Raw genomic sequence first — 18,534 nt, forward strand, 5'->3', positions numbered from 1 at the left:
ATTTTGACAAAGACGTCTTCAACAACCTCCCATTGGGTTAGTTTGACCTGGTTTCTTCGATGGACCTGAATCTTTCAGAGGCTATATCTCCTTTGTTCAATTTTTATTTTGCACATTCTTGTGTCATTTTCTCTATTTTTTTGAGCTCTACACGTTTATGCAATCCTTTTGTCCAAAAAAACTCAGTTTTCAAACACTCATTATTTTGGTTTGTTTACATTGTAACTTTCGGCACTATAGATTGCATGCAGAATGTGTATAGTCTTATATAAAACATTTATATCAACCAAGAAGCATATAAACATGTTAGTTTGGTGAGAACAATGATAAAAACAAATAGAGGTAGATTATATAAAAAAGAACTGAGAATGGAGCTGGTAGATTTACACAAATGGAGTAAGCAAATCAATGTTTAATTATCATACACGGAAAATGCAGTCCAAGAAAAACTATCACTATGATACCAATATAAGAATTTGGAGGAGAAAACTAACCTTATGTGATATACCAAATGAATGTTATATGTGGAAATGAAGTTACTGGATCGAACTCGGTTCTTGATTCACAGCAAATGCACACAGATGAGAGAGAGATTTTTGAGCAAGAGAGAATATAGAAGACCGTTACTTGAAAAGATTCATTGAACAAGTAAAAAAATACATTCCATTACGTTGAACCTAAACTGCCCCCATATATTCACTGGCTTTAGATGTGGGAAGTTATTCAGTATAATCATTCCCTCCAATCCAACAAATTGAACAATATGGTTGTTTACGTGCAAAGGCCCATGGAATATTATGCTTAAGAACCCAAACTCCTTCATATTCACAGTAAAGTCTCGTGGACTTATATAATAGGCCAATCTATCAAGGGTGGATAACCCAATATATCCTATGTTAATTTATTATTTACCATTGGTCCTTGTTCTTTTTCTTCTAGTTTGAATAAGAGGATATCCTTGGCTAAAAAAAGGGGATGAAATTGTAATTTAGCCATTAAATTATAAGTCCTAGAATATTTGGAATTCTAAACTTGTCTTTAGTGCATTTTTACCCCCTCAACATTTAAAATATAGCAATTTACATTGTGGTTGACCTTAACCACTAGTTGAGGGAAAAAAATAATAGAACATGACCTAAAAATAATAAAAAATGATTAAGAAATTTTTTTGCTCATTTTTTATTCAAATTAAAGTTAACTTTTGTTAATAGTAGAGATAATATATCATTTTTAAAAGTTGAAAGGAAAAATTATATCAAAAATGAGTTTTAATTTCTAGGCACCTCTGGACTTATAACTTAAAGGCCAGATTGCTTTTAAACAAAAAAAAAAGTTGGTACAAAATTTTACAAAATATTTATTATTAAGTTAAGGATGAATGTATAAATTTAATCATGAACTATTTTTTAAGGAACATTGGGGAGCCTATACTATCAAGTGATACAAAATAAATCATCAATTAATTAAAACAGCATCTAGCGCCTATCGTTAAGCTTGAGCAAATGACCTTGATTTCTTCATATCTCTAGATCTTCTATCTCTACTCCTTTCATCAATCTCTTCCTCTTCACACCCAGGCATTGCTTCCAGGAAAGTAATACGCTGGAGATCATCATCGGCGTCAAAGGAGTTCCTTCTCTTTCTAACGACTATCCTCCCTGTTGATTACCTGTCCCCTATGCTTGTGAAAGCTCGTTGCGTGCATTTGAATTTTGCCACTACCGTTGATGACCCCAATTGCTTTACCAACACCTGGAAGAAGGACGCAAGTCCTTGTACCTACAACGGTGTCAAATGCGATCAGTTTCTAAATCCAAATAATTATATTTCAACCAAGCTGGTTTCTCTGATCTTCAAGGTTAAGCTTGCGTCTTTCATGAATGTTGGGCTCCATTCTAGAATTAACATTCTTCCATGTCAACTCCGATAATTTCTTAGAGAAGTCCCCATAAAAATCATGGAATACAAATATTTCTTCAAGATTGACTTGAGCAACAACAAGCTTCAGGATTACTTCCCAATGGAAGTTTTTTTTTTCTAATAATAAGCTACTTTTTTTTAAATCTTAGGTTCAATACTCTTATTGGACTCGTCCCTCCAAAGCTCTTCACCATGGATCTTGATGTCATCTTCATCAGCAACAACCAATTCAACATAAACCTTCCATGGAATTTCACACCCACACACACGTGAGATACCTCACATTCACTGACAACAAGTTTGTTAGACCGATCCCAAGAAGCATCAAAAGTGCATTAAACACCTTGATGGAAGTTTTTTGTGAGCGCTTACCTTACGAGAGTGGGTTCTTGAAAAAGGCCTCCACGGATTGACGGGTCCAATTCCAAAATCTTTTACTTGGTTGGATAATATTTGGTTCTTGAACTTAGCTCACAACAAATTCTATGGCATTGTTTCGGAATTAGTGTGCAAGCCTCCTAGAATCTGCAATAATAGGAATATGTCGGAGCGATGGCTAGAGAGAGGAAGAAATCAATGTCATTTGCTCAAACTTAATGATAGGTGCTAGATACTCTGTTTTAATTAGCTAGTGAATTATTTTGCACCACTTGATAGTATAGGTTACCCAACACTCTTAAAAAATAATTCATGATTAAATTTACACCTCTACCTTTAAGTTAATACATAAAGGTAAATATAGAAATTTTAAAAATATAAAATCATACATGACAATAAAATTATTGTGCAATATACAGTGGTTAGTAAAAATTATAAATTTCATCACAACATGCCAAGTGTTTAACTTATAAAATAAAAAAGCATTTAACTTTCGACTAAAGTTTTAGTTAATAAATTGTTGAACCAAAATGAAAAAAATATCTTTTTTTTGGGCGGGGCGTTTTGCAGCTAGAACGTGATGAGTTAGATGTTGGGTAGGTAAGTAGAAGGGGACATGACATCGGCATTTTTGAAAGAAGAATGAAGATCGCGTTAGATGACAAAAACATTGCGATTGTAAATTGGAGGTACAAAATATTATAATTTGAGGAAATTCTTAAATAAATCAGGTGTATTATATTATTTGTAGTTAATCAAATAAAAATACGACATTCAAATAATATTAAATATAAATTAATTTTGACATTAATGATAGTAAAAAGAAAAAAATAAAAAATTAAATATGCACTCTATTATAGAAATAAAATAAATTAAAATAACGTCACATAAAATTTTATTTAAATAATTTAGATCATTCTAATCAAATAAATTATAAATAATGTGGTGCATCTTGATTTAGGAATTTCTTTCTCAATTCATATTTCCCTGAATCACCTCATCATTTGGTGACAGCCCCACCCATACACATTCGTAATTTCTTTTATATTACTCATTACAATCTTAATTATAAAATAAAGTTTTAAAGTCTTATTTGATTGCATAGTAATGAATTGTTTTTCATCAAGTTGTTATTATTAAACATATATTGTAATGAAAGGCAAAATCGAGGACATTTTTTACAAGTATAAGAAAATTAATGAGTTTCATTTAACAATAAATATGGAACTAGCTATCTGTACCTCATAATTAAGGTTAAAGAGAAGAGAGTACCTCTTTCTTCTTCTTCTTGTTGGTCACCAACAAACAACCAAACTGCTCCAACACATCCATTTTCCTTCACCCAACACCACTTTCCCTTATTCCTGCTTCTTATTTCCTGCGTTTTTTTCTTTCTCAAATTGGTCTGCATTAGTATATCTGGAATTCCACATAAGCCAACAAAACACTAATTTAAAGAGTTTTGTGGCTTGTCGGTGAAAGTGCTTTGTTTTCGCAAGTCAAGCCACGAGTTCGAATCCGGCGTTCTCATACACTCACAACAACAAAAATTACGTACTTCAAAAGAAACTTTGGCCTCACATTAATTCAATTATTAATATTTTATAAAAATTTTTATATTTTCCAATCGTATTCTTAAATAAAATTAATATAATATTTAATTTATTCAAAAAATTCTTATTAATTATTTGAATGAAATCTAGCAAATTAAGGTTATGATAAAAAAAATTTAAAATATATCCAATACTTTATATTTTAAATCAAGTGAGGGTTTTAGAAAATTCTTTTTGCTGCGTTCCTGGTTTGAATATGCACACATATACGAGAGAAAGAGATTTAAGACCATGGATGACTTTTCTGCAGCGCCTCAGTTTTCAAACCTTACGTAATTGATGCTATAAAAAATATCAATTTATATCAATTTATACACATATGCTGGGAGCAAGAGATGCGGCAGCAGAAAACGTTTACAAGATAGAATAAATACTCAAGCAGGAAGGATCACTTCATTCAACCAATTTTTTTTTTTATTTGACTCTGGAAACATTTTTTTTCTGTTCTATATATATATATATATAGGCTAGTTTCCTAGAAGTATATGAATATAAAAATTAACACCGCTATTATCAATACTAAACATTGTGTCCCTTAAACTTAATTAACTCCTAGCTAGCTTCCCCGCTCGCTTATGACCGTTTTAAAGCCAGTTTTGTTTTTCACATGTTAATGTCAATCAAAGAATCTTTCTCATAGATATTAGACACATAAAAATCAAATATTAATACTTACCCCAATCGATTAACTCCGTCCTTCACCCTTGCCATCACCACCATCAAGTGTATCCTTCAAAAAATTAATGTCCCAAAAGAGCATGAATATGAGTTTCTTAAAACAAATAATCTTTTCAATAAAGAGCAACGCTAGATTTTCCCTGGTGAATGACACATGCATATCTGCTGTTGCATTAACTGAGAGAATACAATGATTCAATTTGAAAATGGTGACAGGCAGAAGTTGACACGCCTGCTTGTATTATTGATATGAAGGAATATATTGTACGGTAAATTCATGTTGGAAAGTTTTACTTTAGAAATATTTAATACAAATTATAATTATTTTTGGAAGGGGGTGAGCGTCAGAGGCAGAACAGTATGAGCACGCATTGCTCAAAGCAGACCTCAGACCAAAAGGCTTCATCACAATAATAGCTCTCCAAATTATATATATATATATATATTGCAGCTACTTTTTCCTTCAAGAGTCAGCACCAATCTATCTTATCTTCTCTTTTTAAAGACTTTAATTCAAGCTTCGACGTCACGGACACAATAATAGCACTTCACTAACTCATTTTGCTCTGCTATATTTGAATGAATGTAATCATCTTTCTGCTGGTGTTTTTCTTGGCTGGCTTCCCACTTCTCCCTTCAATTAAATAAATCAGTCCACACTCAAATCTGCAGCATCTGAAATGAAATTTTGGACGTCTCGGAGATTGGGTTGGATTCATGGAGCCTCACTTGGATTGGATCTCATTAACATGTCAGACAATGAGTTAAGCATGCAACAGGGTCTTTCAATAGTCTTGCTACTTCACAAAGTGTGTACAAGGTAAAGATAGAGAAACATGTAGGCATGCTAGAAGTGAGTCTGTTAATTAGGAAAAAAGCGCGCTTGATATATTAACACGCCACTTTATTATTTGTTTGATCTATCTTTTTCTCCAAATTTCAGTGGGTTGGGTACACCTCAAATTTCCCCCCTCTATAATGCAATGCTCAAGCTCTTCTAACTGCAGGCTCAACATTTTTTTTTTTTTAAACGAAATGGAGCAGGGGGTGTTTACGCCTACCCTTTTCATTAACGCAGAATAAATTCAATTTCAGTAAAACTATGTTTTCTGCATCATAAAATGAGCAGAAAAAGAATAAGGCACTGACTTGCTGTTACAACAACAAAATAAACAGGAAAAAAATTGATTTACACTAATTAAAGTGCCCTCAAGATTGAAAGAACCTTGGAATACGAGATAATCTTAGATCAAGCCAGAGCCTTTTCCCCTTAAACAATAGAGTCCTTGCTCAATTTCTTAGCCTCAAGACTTTCCTTGTCTTCATGCGTCAAAAGTGGTGAGCTATCCTTATCCTTAACCTGTGAAGAATCAAGAATCAAGGGCCAGCAAATGAAACTAATCCCGAGCAGGAATAAGCAAAGAAAGATTCAAGACGACGAATTACTTACCTGAGAGGCCAAGGAGAGATCAACCTGCTGTTTCCTTTTGTTTTCCTGAGTGCAGAAATGAGAGTAAAAGCCCATTCCCAAAATGGCAATCATTATACCAATAATATTCCTCTCAGTGAAGGGGTCATGGAGCAATGTGTAGCCAAATGCAAGAACAAGGCAAGTCTTGAGGTGGCCAAGTACTTGATAAGTTACAGGAGATGTTTTGCCAATCACTAGAAAGGTGCTGAAGTTTACAGAAACAGCTATCAAGCATGACAGAACAATGAATGCCTACAAAGTCCAAATTTTGCCATAAATCAGTATCAATCATATGCATTATGCATGAAATATAACACATATGGAGGATCAACAATAGGTAGTACCAAGACTATGGGAGAATATTTATGGGAAAAGACGTTTTGCTTGGTGAGGAACTGATCCACTAGAGGGCCTGAAACAAAAAGAACTGCTGCTTGGAATGGAGCAGAATGGTAGAGAAGTTGTGTTGAGGAGACATTAAGCTTCTTCTGTATCGTATTTGTCAGCTGAATTATGTCCAAGGTTAAGAAAAAAGCAAGACAACAAACTCCTCTGCTGTAAGTAAACTGAACCTTAGCAATCAGGCTTTATAACAGCAAAAAAAAAAAAAAAAAACGAACTACAAAAGGAAGGAAAAGCCCTGTCAAAACTTACTACACTCTGATGCGTCAGTAGACTTCTCCACCCAAACATCGATTAATATGATAAATTTTCATTGAATCCTTGCACAAACACTTCAATCGTGTGTGTGTTTGTGTGTAGGAATTTGTTGTAACTTATAAGTGTTGTAAAGGATACAATTTGGCTGACACATGTGGTTATGATGGCTAAAAGGGAAAGAACGGTGCCCACAAAATTGAGCTGGAGATCTGTGACAGAGGCAATGCCAACTCCAACGAGTAAGAGGAATAGAGAAAACTTTATTTTCTGGCTGCAACAAGTAGTACAAAAGGATTTGTCACTGAACAACATGAAAATTGTTAACATTGAATATCAGATGCAAATTGAGGGGTAAATTTCGCTGGGTGTTAATTTACCTGAACTGCTTCTTGAGGAAAACAGTTTCTAGCAACACAGTAAAGGGTATGATTGCAAGTTTGGTCATCTACGAAAGCAACACTCCCAAATGGTAAAAATCAAAATTAAAGAACATATTTTTGTGAGTGACGAAGGGAAATTTTACAATGAAAGAGAGTAGAGAGAAGAAACCTGATAGAATCCAACAGAATTGAAACCGAGGCTCAAGTTGAGAAGGCCAATGGAAACGCCATTCAGAATGCCAAAAAGAGTGACCGTCTTCATGTCAATGGACTTGGCCTCAAAGAAACTGAGGCGTTGGGCAACATGAAGTGTGCAAAATGTAACCATCAGATGCCAGCTAGTTAGTGTTGTGGCTGTCCACAACCAAACAGGAAACAACAATGGTTAAGACCACCTAGGAGGACTCATGAATCTTATTGATGAGCCTTCGAGAAACAATCCCACAAAACATAACGCCTCACCATTTTAAAACTCTGGTGCATACAAATGTCAGACACCACACATATGATGGAGTCAAGTACTAGATATTAATTTTGGAGAACCTTTTTAGTTCAATCTTGTATTACTACATCTTTTCCTAACCTATCATGTAAATATATAAGCATGTGTAAGACAAGATAGGCTGTTTTACCGTGAGTCGCAAACTAATTATTAGATACTTAGAAATCAAAATCATAAATATATACATAATAAAGAAATTATTAAGTTTCGTGCAATGCAAGGAAAGACATATAGTGGACTGTTCTACAGAAACTGATTGGTAGATGCTCAGGGCTAAGAATTACCATCAATAATGAAATCCAACACACTTTCGATGATGCAAATCAACATTGCGAAGCGAAACAAACTCATGGATAAAGACAAACATGGATTATGAGGAAGTGATAAATGAAGATTACCAAAAGGGAAGCCTAGATTGCTCATCAATGCTTTGTTGCAGATGACTATAGACACAGAGGAGGCCACTGAGAGAAACAGTGCACCAGCAACCCCCAGTTGGAAGCTCGACATCTCTCCCGTATCTCTGCTGAAATTCATTTATGTATATATTAAATCAAATAATTTATCAACATCATTTTACACACTGAAGAGTAAGGACAGAGACAGGTTTTCATAAATTTTAGGGGAGTTGAAATTATGTAACACCTATGTAATGTAATTTTTAAAAAAATAGGGGGTTGCGGCCCCTGTTAGTCTTCCTCCCTCCGCCACTGCCGATGAGAGCAGGACTTTAGAAATGAGCTTTTCACATACCTCTGGAAAGCGTTTGACGGAGGGAGAGAAGGAGAAGAAAGCGTTGGGTTGGGCAAGGGAACGGAGCTTTTGCGGCCATTTTATTTTCGTTGGGATTTGGTTGGTGCCTAATGCCGTCTAGTTTGGCGGGAGTCTTGGAGTCGAAGTATAACTCAACCTCCACAGGCAGTTATCGGCCACTTGAAGCAATCCACAACCAAAATAAAAACCGTCCGGCGGTCACCCGTCACGTGACCTTATTTTCCTCATTCGAATTTTTTTATATTATTTTTGATTTTTGTATATGCGTGTTCGAAGATAATTTGTTCAACATCTGCGTAAAAATATCTTAGGTAATTTAGTTTTAGTAGAAATCTTGATAAACTGCTCTGGAAAGTGGAAATAGGCAGTCTTACTTTTTTTTTTTGAGTGCATAAGCAGTGTTACTTTCATCGAGGTGTTTATGAATATATATATATATATATATATTAAAATTTAAGTTTCTGAAATTTTTTTATTAAGTTTTATAATTAAATTATAAATGACAAGTAACATATAATTTTCAATAAAATATCGTATTCATGGACGTATAAAAGTAAATGATTTTTTTTTTTTCAGCTGAACTGCCAAATTCTTTATTTTGAAACGTAGTGAACTATTAATATAGGTACAGGCTATAAAGGTTAATTGATCAATTGCCAAAATTAAATTGTGAATTTGTTTTTACCTCCTAATTAAGTTTGACAATGCTGGAATCTTACTTAATTGGATACTAATTATATAAAAAAGGATTAAAATACTTAGAAATTCTTTTTAGGCACTTCTAGTATTTTTTTAGTTAACAATCATGCATGTATATCTATTAATTTAATTTTATAAAAGAGGATAATTTTCACCATTTGTTAAAATAACCCAATGTTGACCGTTAATGAAAAAATATTAACTTTTTGTAAAGTTAATAGATACCTAATTACTGTTAATTTAAAATATTATAACTCTTGGCTTCATTTTTGGGGAAATTTTTGCACCTCAACCTTTAAAAAGTAGGCAAGTTTTACTGTTGATCTTATAAATATAATGACTTCGTGCAGATGACTTGACACTGAACAAACCGTGCTCATAATTAATTTAAAAATTTAATATTTTTATTAGAAAAGAGAAGAAAGTAAATTGAGCAAAGCGGGACCAGCTGTATGGTTTAAATCAAAGAGAAGCAGGGCATGTGTTTGTGACACTTTAACTAATTTAAATTACCAAACACGTGTTTGAATAGTAAATACTAAATAAATTACCACCAAAAATTGTTTTAATTGATAAGAATTTGTTCTATAATTCACGAGATTGCAGGACCAAATTCAGACATTAATGTGAAGACTGAAAACCTTATTGTTAGATAATTTATAAATATTCTTATAAACATTCTGAATGTAGAGATATATCCTGACTTAGAACTAACTAATCTAAATTTTTTTGTAAAAAAAAAAAAAAAAGTAAACAGGCTCGTGACTGAGAAGCAGGAACCCAACATTTCTGTGTGCGCAAGTTATCTCCCAATTCAAGACCTTGCTCCATTTCAACCTTCATGGCTCATTCATAGACTTAAGTCCCTCTGCAAAATAACATTCCTGCCCCCGATCCTCTTCCCTCTCTCACTCCTTGAAATATCATTAAATGAGATGATCCACGCTTGCGAATCCAATTTTTTTTAAAAAATAAAATTTTAATTCTCTATATTTTGTTTTGATCCTTATATTTTTTTTCAGTATTTTTGATTCCTATACTCTTTGTTTTTTATTGCTTTAGGTTCTTCTATGAATAAAATATAAAGATTTTAGAGAAACTTAAAACAATAAAAATCAAAATATAAGGACCAAAACATTAAAAAAAATTACAGAAACCAATAACAAAATGAGAGCAAAGTATATGGATCTAAGTTATGCTCTCTCTCTCTGTTTTTTTTTTTTTTGATAGCTTACAAAGTTTTTCTTATAATAGCAATAAGCAAACATCATAATAAAACGAATATATTACAAATGTTTTGTTAACGACCCTGGTGAGAGACAAAAACTAGAAAAAAATGTAATCCTCCTGTAAAATGAAAACCTCAAAGGAACGTAAATGACTGAAGCACATGCAATAAAAAATTTATAAAACTAAAACAAGAAAAAATAATAATCCTCCTGTAAAATGTTTTGATATGTTTTAAAAAACTAAACCATATATAATTGTAAACTATAATATACCATATTATCAATAAGTCATGAAAAATACGACATACTCTTTAGAATTTCAATTTCATGAAATAAATGAGGCCCAATGTAGTTGAATAAAAAATTAATCAATTCCTGTAATAATCGTTTGTGTTGATTATCACACGTTAGACAGTTATATCATATTGCAAAGAATGTACCCACAACAGTTGGGCTAATTGAAAAAGATTTGATACCCCTTAAATAATGTTGTTGCTTAATTAGAAGAGTTAACCTAACAATACTCAAATATAATTTAGTAATAATGAATACTGAATAATTATGCTTAAAAAAAATTAAGAGAAGAGGTCATATGTAGGGTAAGGCATGATTTTCTTTTGTCTCCTTTCCTTTGCATAGCTATCCGACAAGGCATATATGTAAAAGAATGAAGAACTTGGACAAAAAAGAAGTGAATGACTACATGCTAGGAAAGGAAACAACGATTCTACTGATTGGCAAGCCATGTTTGGAGGGGGGTATAACCGTAGGGGACGCCAATATTAACCCCTTATTGTCATTCGTTCCAAAAACAACTTATCAGCATCAGTGAGGCGAGTCTGGAACAGAGCCCACTCGTTTCTGCATCTTTCTCTGACCTGAAAGGTTCGAGACCAAAAAATTTATAATACTTGTACTGTAGAACTAGGTTTTTTATCAATGGAATAAACGCAAATACTTCCTTCATTGTCAAGTCATTTATAAATTATAAACACTTTCCTCAATTTTGTAAATCGGAAAATATCGTACTCAACTATCATACTGCAAACCTAAACGTTGTGCCTATTTTCTCCTAATGCCTTTGGTGCAGATGCACTGATGCAGTATACACCAATTCATCGGAAAAAAAAGTAAAATACGAGCGACTTTGACATGGCATTCATTATTAAAAAAACACGGAAAAAGTGAACATAGAGATTTAAATCCTAAACTGTTATAGCTGAGGGAGTATTTTTGGTCTTCAAAGTCGAAGGAGATTTCGAATGACTTTAGCATTTGTTTCGCTTTTCTTCGGTGATGAAGGAGATTTCAAACCTTTGGAAAATGCTACGGCCAAAGGGAGTGATAAGAATGAAAAATTGGCATCAGACTCAACCAAATCCCTATATGTGCACGTGAGCAATAAGTTTGATAAGCTCCAACCCCGCAGAATGTTAAAAGTGTATTACAGTAGATAACGTATACATGAAGCTAAGCCACCTTCGTTGTCATGCGTATAAGAGCATAAGTAAAATTATTCTACGTGAAATACACTTACGGCATCCCCTTGTTGTTTTCTGTGATCATCAGCATCTCCCTGAAAATTATATAATACAACTCATGTAACATTGTGATTCATTTAAAATAATTTCACTCGCAACAGAAGCGACAGAAGCAAACAATTGACTGAGTTTTCAGGGGGGGAAATAGACTTAGGTGGCATTGCTAAATAGAAGAGAAAGAGATGCTTGTATAATAGGCACAGTAGGCGACCATGAAGCATCTGATTACCTGAATCCTATTTAATTTTCATTTGTTAATCACACTCATCCAGACACATGAATCGAGCATTCTAGGCAGTACAAATATAGAACTTAAGCAGTTTGAATTCCTCCTCAGGTAAGCTTATCTCAAGCACAAGTAAAGTGGAAAAGCACTCTCCAGAAATATGCGGTCTCAAGCCCAACTATCTCCTATAATTAGCTACGACTAACCTGGCTCCTGAGAGAAGGAACCCCTTGATGAACAATCCATTGTGAATCAACCACACCGATTTTTTCATGTGCTGGCTGTCAAAATGAAACAGAAAGGTATTAGGTTAAAATAAAGAGGATATTTTTCTTGTTTCAACTATGGATAAGATTTCTGTTAAAGCCAAAAGTTTCAGGAGAGACAAAAGAAATGATCCATATCCATAAACGCAAAAATGAAAGAATCTCTTTAAAGAAATAGAAAGCAGAATCTACTGACCTCTACACATCTTCTGAGAGCAAAATCCAGTCCCCATCCATGCACTAAGTCATTCTACAAGCATATGTTGGGAAGTTTGTCAAGATACTGAAAAGTTTGTTCATATCATGAAGTGACAAATTATGCATTCATTTAGTTTTGTTAAAACGACCAACACATGTGATACGAAATTTTTTTTTTTAAAAAAACCTGAATCATATGCCACACACATCGCCATGCTTCACGAGAAAAGACTGGAGCCATAATTTCACAAAGCTGAAAAAAACACCAGAAACAATAGAAGTAAAATAGAATGAATAGATAAAAGTGCCAGTAAAGAATATTGTTGCATATCAACGAGGAAGAGATAATCTACGCAGCACAAGGAGGCAAGTGTGGATCACTACACCAGCCTGGTTTCTCTTCCGTAAACCTATCCACCAATACATACATGAAATGTCACGAGAATACATGTGAAAACATAATAAGATTGACCCTAAGGCTATGGCCGGAGTTAGAAAGGGAGGATGAACAAAAATTACTTGTGAACTGATCTATCACCTCTCCTCTTTGTCATTTCCCATGTTGAATCACTATTTGAAGAGCGGAGATATCTCCAATCATGTTCTTGACCAACTCCATAAATCTGATAATAAAAAAACAGTTGATCAACCAAAAGTTGCATACAAAGAAGAGACTTGAGAAGAAAAGATAGGATGCAAACATATATGCATACTTGTCTCCATTGAAGTGTTGCACTCCAAGATCCTCATCCCATATAAAAATATATTCATAAGCTGATACAATATCAGGATGCAAAAACTCTTGGCATACCACCTGGATACCGTCAACGCACAACGTAAAAAAATTCAGGGATAGCACAAAATAACCATTCCACATGATAATATAATAAGCTAATTCATGAACTCATTGAGTTGAATTTAAACACAAACATTTGATCACCCACTGCAGAATATTTTTTTTCAAATAAAAAAGCTAGAAGGAGAAAATTCATAAACAATGTGAATCTCCAACAAAGAACCAGTGAAAAATGGGAGGAACAAAGAACAGAAGGATGGTAACAACGTACCATTTTGTTTGTTTCCTTGCATTAACTGGATTGCTTTCTTGACCACTCAAATTCATCCCATTCATTAATCCGATTGTCATAATGAAAGAGCAAAATTGCAAAATCATCAGAAAACTACAAAATTAAAAGAGAGTCAGTATGCGAAGGCAATATGAGAGGAAGAATAGGTAAACAAATATACGCATATAAAAAGTTCACTCAAATAACCTTTTTGACTGACGCATCAATGTTATATCTCTGGTCATAGCCAACAGTGAATGTTACTAAATACTTTGGCTTTTTTGGCAGATCCTATGGAAATCAAGGTCTTATTGTTAGGCTCATAATATCGATGTTTAGGAAATAAATGCATGCAAAAGCATTGCTTGAAGGCATATCTGAGATATGTACACATCTCTTGGTGATGTGACAACGCTTGGCACAGAGCTAGAGCCAACAAAACATAGTAAAAATGAAGGATACGAATCAATTCTGATCCATCCTGAGTTATGTTTATGGACTCTGAGAATTAGTGGTTAGAAGCCTCAAATAAGTTGTAGCATATGAATATCTTAAAGATATCATACCTCACTTGGTTCACCCATAGCCTTCGCAAATGAAAATCAGATTCAGACACAACAATTCCCGGTGGTATTGATTCTGCTCCATGAGGATTTGTTGGAACATATATCTGGAAACTAGCAATTTTGCGTCAGACTTGATAATCAAATATGTGTGTAATTAAAACAGATGGCTACTGCTGAATTACTGTGCATGTATTGATACTTTTTCCCGAAATATGAGTACAAAATAATCAATTTTCCTATACTGAGGGTGACTTTTAGTTATTTTAAATTTTGCAAGAAAAAATGGATAGCCAAAAATCTAAGGCAAGAAGAATTATATGTGACAAGTTAAATGAAAATAAGAGGTAGTGATTCAGATTCAAGGGCTCGCTTGGAAATAGCATATCTGAAAAGCAAGTGGAATTGAGTCAGACTAGAAAATTACTTTGAAGGAGAATACACTTACTAAAGTTTTAAATCTTAAACTAGGTAACAACACTTCTGGTCTCCAAATGTAAAAGTTGTTGTCTAGGTTCTTGTACCTTGTTTAATTTCTTGATAAGCAGCATTGCAGAAAATCTAAGCAAGTAGCACTACATGATCTTATAAGCTAAATGAAACATAAGGTTGTCTATTGCCAACCATTCAATGCAGCTTGAACATTGTCAAATATTTTATTTGATGGGTGTCCTCTAGATTATGCGGGCATTTCCTTTTCCCAACAATATACATTCACTTTCCTTTTGAAATACCAGATCATTAGGCAAGCTTAAAAAACATTATTAAAAAAATAAAAATATTGTTGCTAGATTAAACATGAATCGATTGAACTCATACACCACAAAATCATGATAACTTTTTGTAAAAAAAAAAAAAAATCCTTAAAAGTCACTATCTAAACCATGAATGACATTGCAGGGAAATTGGAATTATTTAGTAGTTATTTGTAATTATGTTTAAAAGGAAGTAGTTTCGTTACTTTAGAAAGATAGAAACGAAAGAAATTAATGTAAATTGTAGGAGATGTCAAATTGGTGTAAAATTAGTTAAATGTTCTTTTTTTAACATAATTAAACTTAAAGAGTTTAATGTTGAATATAGTCAGATGTAATTAAAACAATAGCCAGTAGACGCTCAAATAACCTCTCTAATGAACAGTTTCACCTAAAATTCTGTTTTGAAAGCCAAAGAGTTTTTCCTTTGGGAAACGATTATTGACCCAAAACAGCAGAAAATACACAAGTGCTTACAAGTACATTGATGTAGATAGCAAAAATGGAATCACCTTGTAACTAAAATTTTAAAAAAATTACCTTAGGTAATTTCATTGATCCTAGGTATTCAAGACTCTCGGTTCCAGAAGATTGGTCTGCACCAGCTTGAGAACTGTTTATATCAGCTAAAAATTTATCTACCTCAGCTATTGGCACATCAAAGAATGTCCAAAGCTTGAAGGTAAGTGAATCTGCAAAATAAAAAAATATGAAAAAGAACATAAATGAAAAATATATGTCTGATGCTATTCTGGCAACATATCATGTGACAGAATTACCTTGGCGATATTTGAGGATGGCATTGAACCAAGAAAATACCCAAAACAATTCCCATAATTGCTGTGATGAAAACCTTGATGTTATCATTTGATTTTTTAAGCGCCACTGCAGAAAAAACAGCGAGCCAGTGTTCTCTTAGGCCTTCCTCCACCTCTCTTAATCGGACTCAAAGTTATATGTTCCACTCTTCTCACTGGTGCCTCCCTTGGTCTTCTTTGTACATGCCCAAACCATCTCAACCGATTTTCTACCATTTTTTCCTCAATAGGTGCCACCCTCACTTTTCACGTATGTGCTCATTTCAAATTTTATCTTTACGTGTATGTCCGCACATCCATCGTAACATTCTCATCTCTGCTACTCCAACTTTATGCTCTGCTGTCCCGTTAGAGCCCAGCATTCACTACTATATAACATTGCCGGTCTGATAGCAGTACGATAAAACTTTCCTTTAAGTTTATTAGGCCCTTACGGTCACAAATAACTCCTTTAGCTTTTCTCCAATTAAACCACCCAGCTTGAATTCTATGTGAATATCTCCACTGATTTCGCCATCATTTGAATAATGGCTCCCAAATATCTAAACTTTTCCACTTGAGGTATAATTTGATCTCCCAATTTCACTTCCAAATTATTTTCGAATAGTCCTTTACCAAATTTACAATATAAATATTCCGTCTTACTTCTACTCAGACGAAAACCTTTCGACTCCAACTAAATGACACCAAATATTTTCATGTAGAAATAAAAATCGTCATGTCTTAGCATCTTGGATTGATTGAGACACAGACTGGCAAAATATGAAAGACTGAAGTGAATCTATATCGTAAGCTGGCAAACACAATTAATTCATACCTTCGCTGCATTGTCCCCCTCCAGCTAGGATCTTTCACAATTAAATCAACAGATCTATAACCGGGTGAAAATTGATATCCTTAAGCAAATTCTGATTCAAATGCGTCATCCTTTAACCACCATAACTGTGAAAATGAATAACATGCAAGTTAAATAGTAGGCAGAGTATGCGTTTGCTTGATCTTGCACCTACATTTGTGTATCTATCTGGTATAATGCCAAAGTGAAGGCAGGCACGCATGCAGATCAAATGAGCATCTCATAAAAACTATTGTTACCAGTGAGCTGGTACGTTGAAGTGTGTGACATGTGCGCTCGTAGGCTTGCATTGGAAGAGAAAGGATTTGTACAAGGAAAGTATTGCAATATATCAGCATAAGTTACACAACATTGAGACCGATTACTGCTCGAGTAAAACCATATATATAAACGATCGCGTGTTTTTCAAAATTAACAGCAACCTAGTTTTTCCCCCCTCTGAATTTCCAACACAAGTGCAGTCACCTCGCAGGCGATTCGTATCTAGACTTTGTAAGAACATGAGTTATCATCATATGGCGGCAGAAATAACAATATATTAATTTCCAATATTTCAGTTTTTACCAGAAAGCTCAGTTTCAGCTTAAGTATGGCATGCCACTACCCATACAAGTGAGAAATTATTCCAAAACCACGAAACAACGAAGCGAAACAACAGTCGAAGAGGAATACTGTCCAAATTGACAACCACATTACATCCTTGACCTGTTGATATCCATCTATATCCCTAGCAAAATGATAATCACATTTCAACAGTGATTGCAATGAACGCAGACAATATGGATAAACAGCTCTTACAATAAACTGAATGGTGAGTGAAAAGTTCTTCGAATGCACGATCGAAGATCATTGTAACGATTGGACAAGCGGGAACATACAGAATTGATTGGAGAAACAATAAGGTTTAACACAAGGCTCTTGTCGATCGAATTGCAGAGACAGTAACCGTTCAGGGAGCAAAAATGTTACGAAACTGAAAAGCCAGCTTTTAGGGAATTAAAATTGATATGATCGAAAGCCTTCGCTTTTTAATTTTCATGCATACATTTCTCGTTGCTTTACCTTCGTGGCAGCCTATCGGCATGTGCCGTGTGTTTCATTTGTGGACACGTGTAGTGAGCTTAATACCGTTGGATTGTAAAGCTATGCCATCGTATGGTCCGGAAAGTTCTGCGACGCCATTAAGATTTTCATGGGGCACAAAACGACATTTTATCGATGAGGGAGAAAAATGTGTTCTAGTAGCCTATAGTTCGTTGATTACTACTAGTAATTGCCATATATATGGTATCCATTTGAGAAAATATATTGGAAGACCAATTAGACAAAAAAATATCAAATAAGAACAAAAAAAATTTAAATATTATTGTATTGATTTAAAAATAATTTTAAATAAAAATATATAAATATCTCTATTTTTTTTATCCTTTTAAAACTTATAAACTTATGAATGATTTATTATTAAATGTAAATTGGTATTTGTTAATTAATGAATGGTTGTTTGTTGAAATATGATTTGAACTTGTTACCTCTTATAACCAATTATTTCATATTTTTTGAATTTATCAATTACTAAACAGCTTCCTGTTAAATGCGAATAGGTATTTGTTAATGAATAAATGGCTATTCATTGAAACATGATCCACACTTGTTCCTTTTCCCACAACTAAGTTTTTTTTATATTTTTAAACTTGTTAATTACGAATGACTTTTTATAAAATGAGAGCTATATTTAGTAATTAACAAATAATTACTTAATTAAACATGATCTATTCCTTTCTTACAACCAAACTCTTTCAATTTTTTAAATTTGTTAATTAACAAATGACATCTTGTTAAATATAAATAGGTACTTATTAATTAGTGAACGATTGGCCGTTAATTAAAAAAGTAAGGCAGTGATGTTATAATCCCTTTCTATTCAAATTTTTTTAAATCAA

At 33.6% G+C, this 18,534-nt stretch overlaps 1 protein-coding gene and 1 pseudogene across 7 annotated transcripts; both read right to left on the minus strand.

The window, feature by feature from the left end:
- Positions 1–1,344: 1,344 nt before the first annotated feature.
- On the minus strand, positions 1,345–8,418 carry LOC129312780 (UDP-xylose transporter 1-like). Of its 7 annotated transcripts, none has more exons than XM_054955494.1 (10): positions 8,356–8,418; positions 8,001–8,128; positions 7,270–7,454; positions 7,098–7,165; positions 6,859–6,991; positions 6,405–6,566; positions 6,040–6,312; positions 4,588–5,949; positions 3,571–3,688; positions 1,345–2,445 (listed from the first exon to the last, which is right to left on the minus strand). In XM_054955494.1, the coding sequence occupies exons 2-8, from the start codon at positions 8,110–8,112 to the stop codon at positions 5,860–5,862; spliced, it is 1,023 nt and encodes a 340-aa protein (XP_054811469.1). In that variant the 5' UTR covers positions 8,113–8,128; positions 8,356–8,418; the 3' UTR covers positions 1,345–2,445; positions 3,571–3,688; positions 4,588–5,859. The 7 variants fall into 7 exon arrangements, with proteins under 7 accessions (XP_054811469.1, XP_054811468.1, XP_054811466.1 ...); XM_054955493.1 differs by having other exon boundaries at positions 3,571–3,717; XM_054955491.1 differs by having other exon boundaries at positions 1,345–1,779; positions 2,293–2,445; positions 3,571–5,949.
- Positions 8,419–10,897: 2,479 nt separating this feature from the next.
- On the minus strand, positions 10,898–15,787 carry LOC129313208 (uncharacterized; annotated as a pseudogene).
- Positions 15,788–18,534: the final 2,747 nt, after the last annotated feature.

Source organism: Prosopis cineraria, unplaced genomic scaffold (assembly GCF_029017545.1).
Source record: "Prosopis cineraria cultivar Desert tree isolate PC_DT_omini unplaced genomic scaffold, ASM2901754v1 PC6, whole genome shotgun sequence".
Lineage (NCBI taxonomy): Eukaryota > Viridiplantae > Streptophyta > Magnoliopsida > Fabales > Fabaceae > Prosopis > Prosopis cineraria.

What these genes read in the sequence shown, in the direction of transcription:
- LOC129312780 (XM_054955494.1), bottom strand. Translation starts at nt 8,112, where the DNA reads ATGTCGAGCTTCCAACTGGGGGTTGCTGGTGCACTGTTTCTCTCAGTG. An exon ending in CAATCTAGGCTTCCCTTTTG is followed by an intron (nt 7,455 to 8,000) that starts GTAATCTTCATT and finishes GGTTGTGGACAG; the next exon opens with CCACAACACTAACTAGCTGG. An exon ending in ATCTCTCCTTGGCCTCTCAG is followed by an intron (nt 5,950 to 6,039) that starts GTAAGTAATTCG and finishes GATTCTTCACAG; the next exon opens with GTTAAGGATAAGGATAGCTC.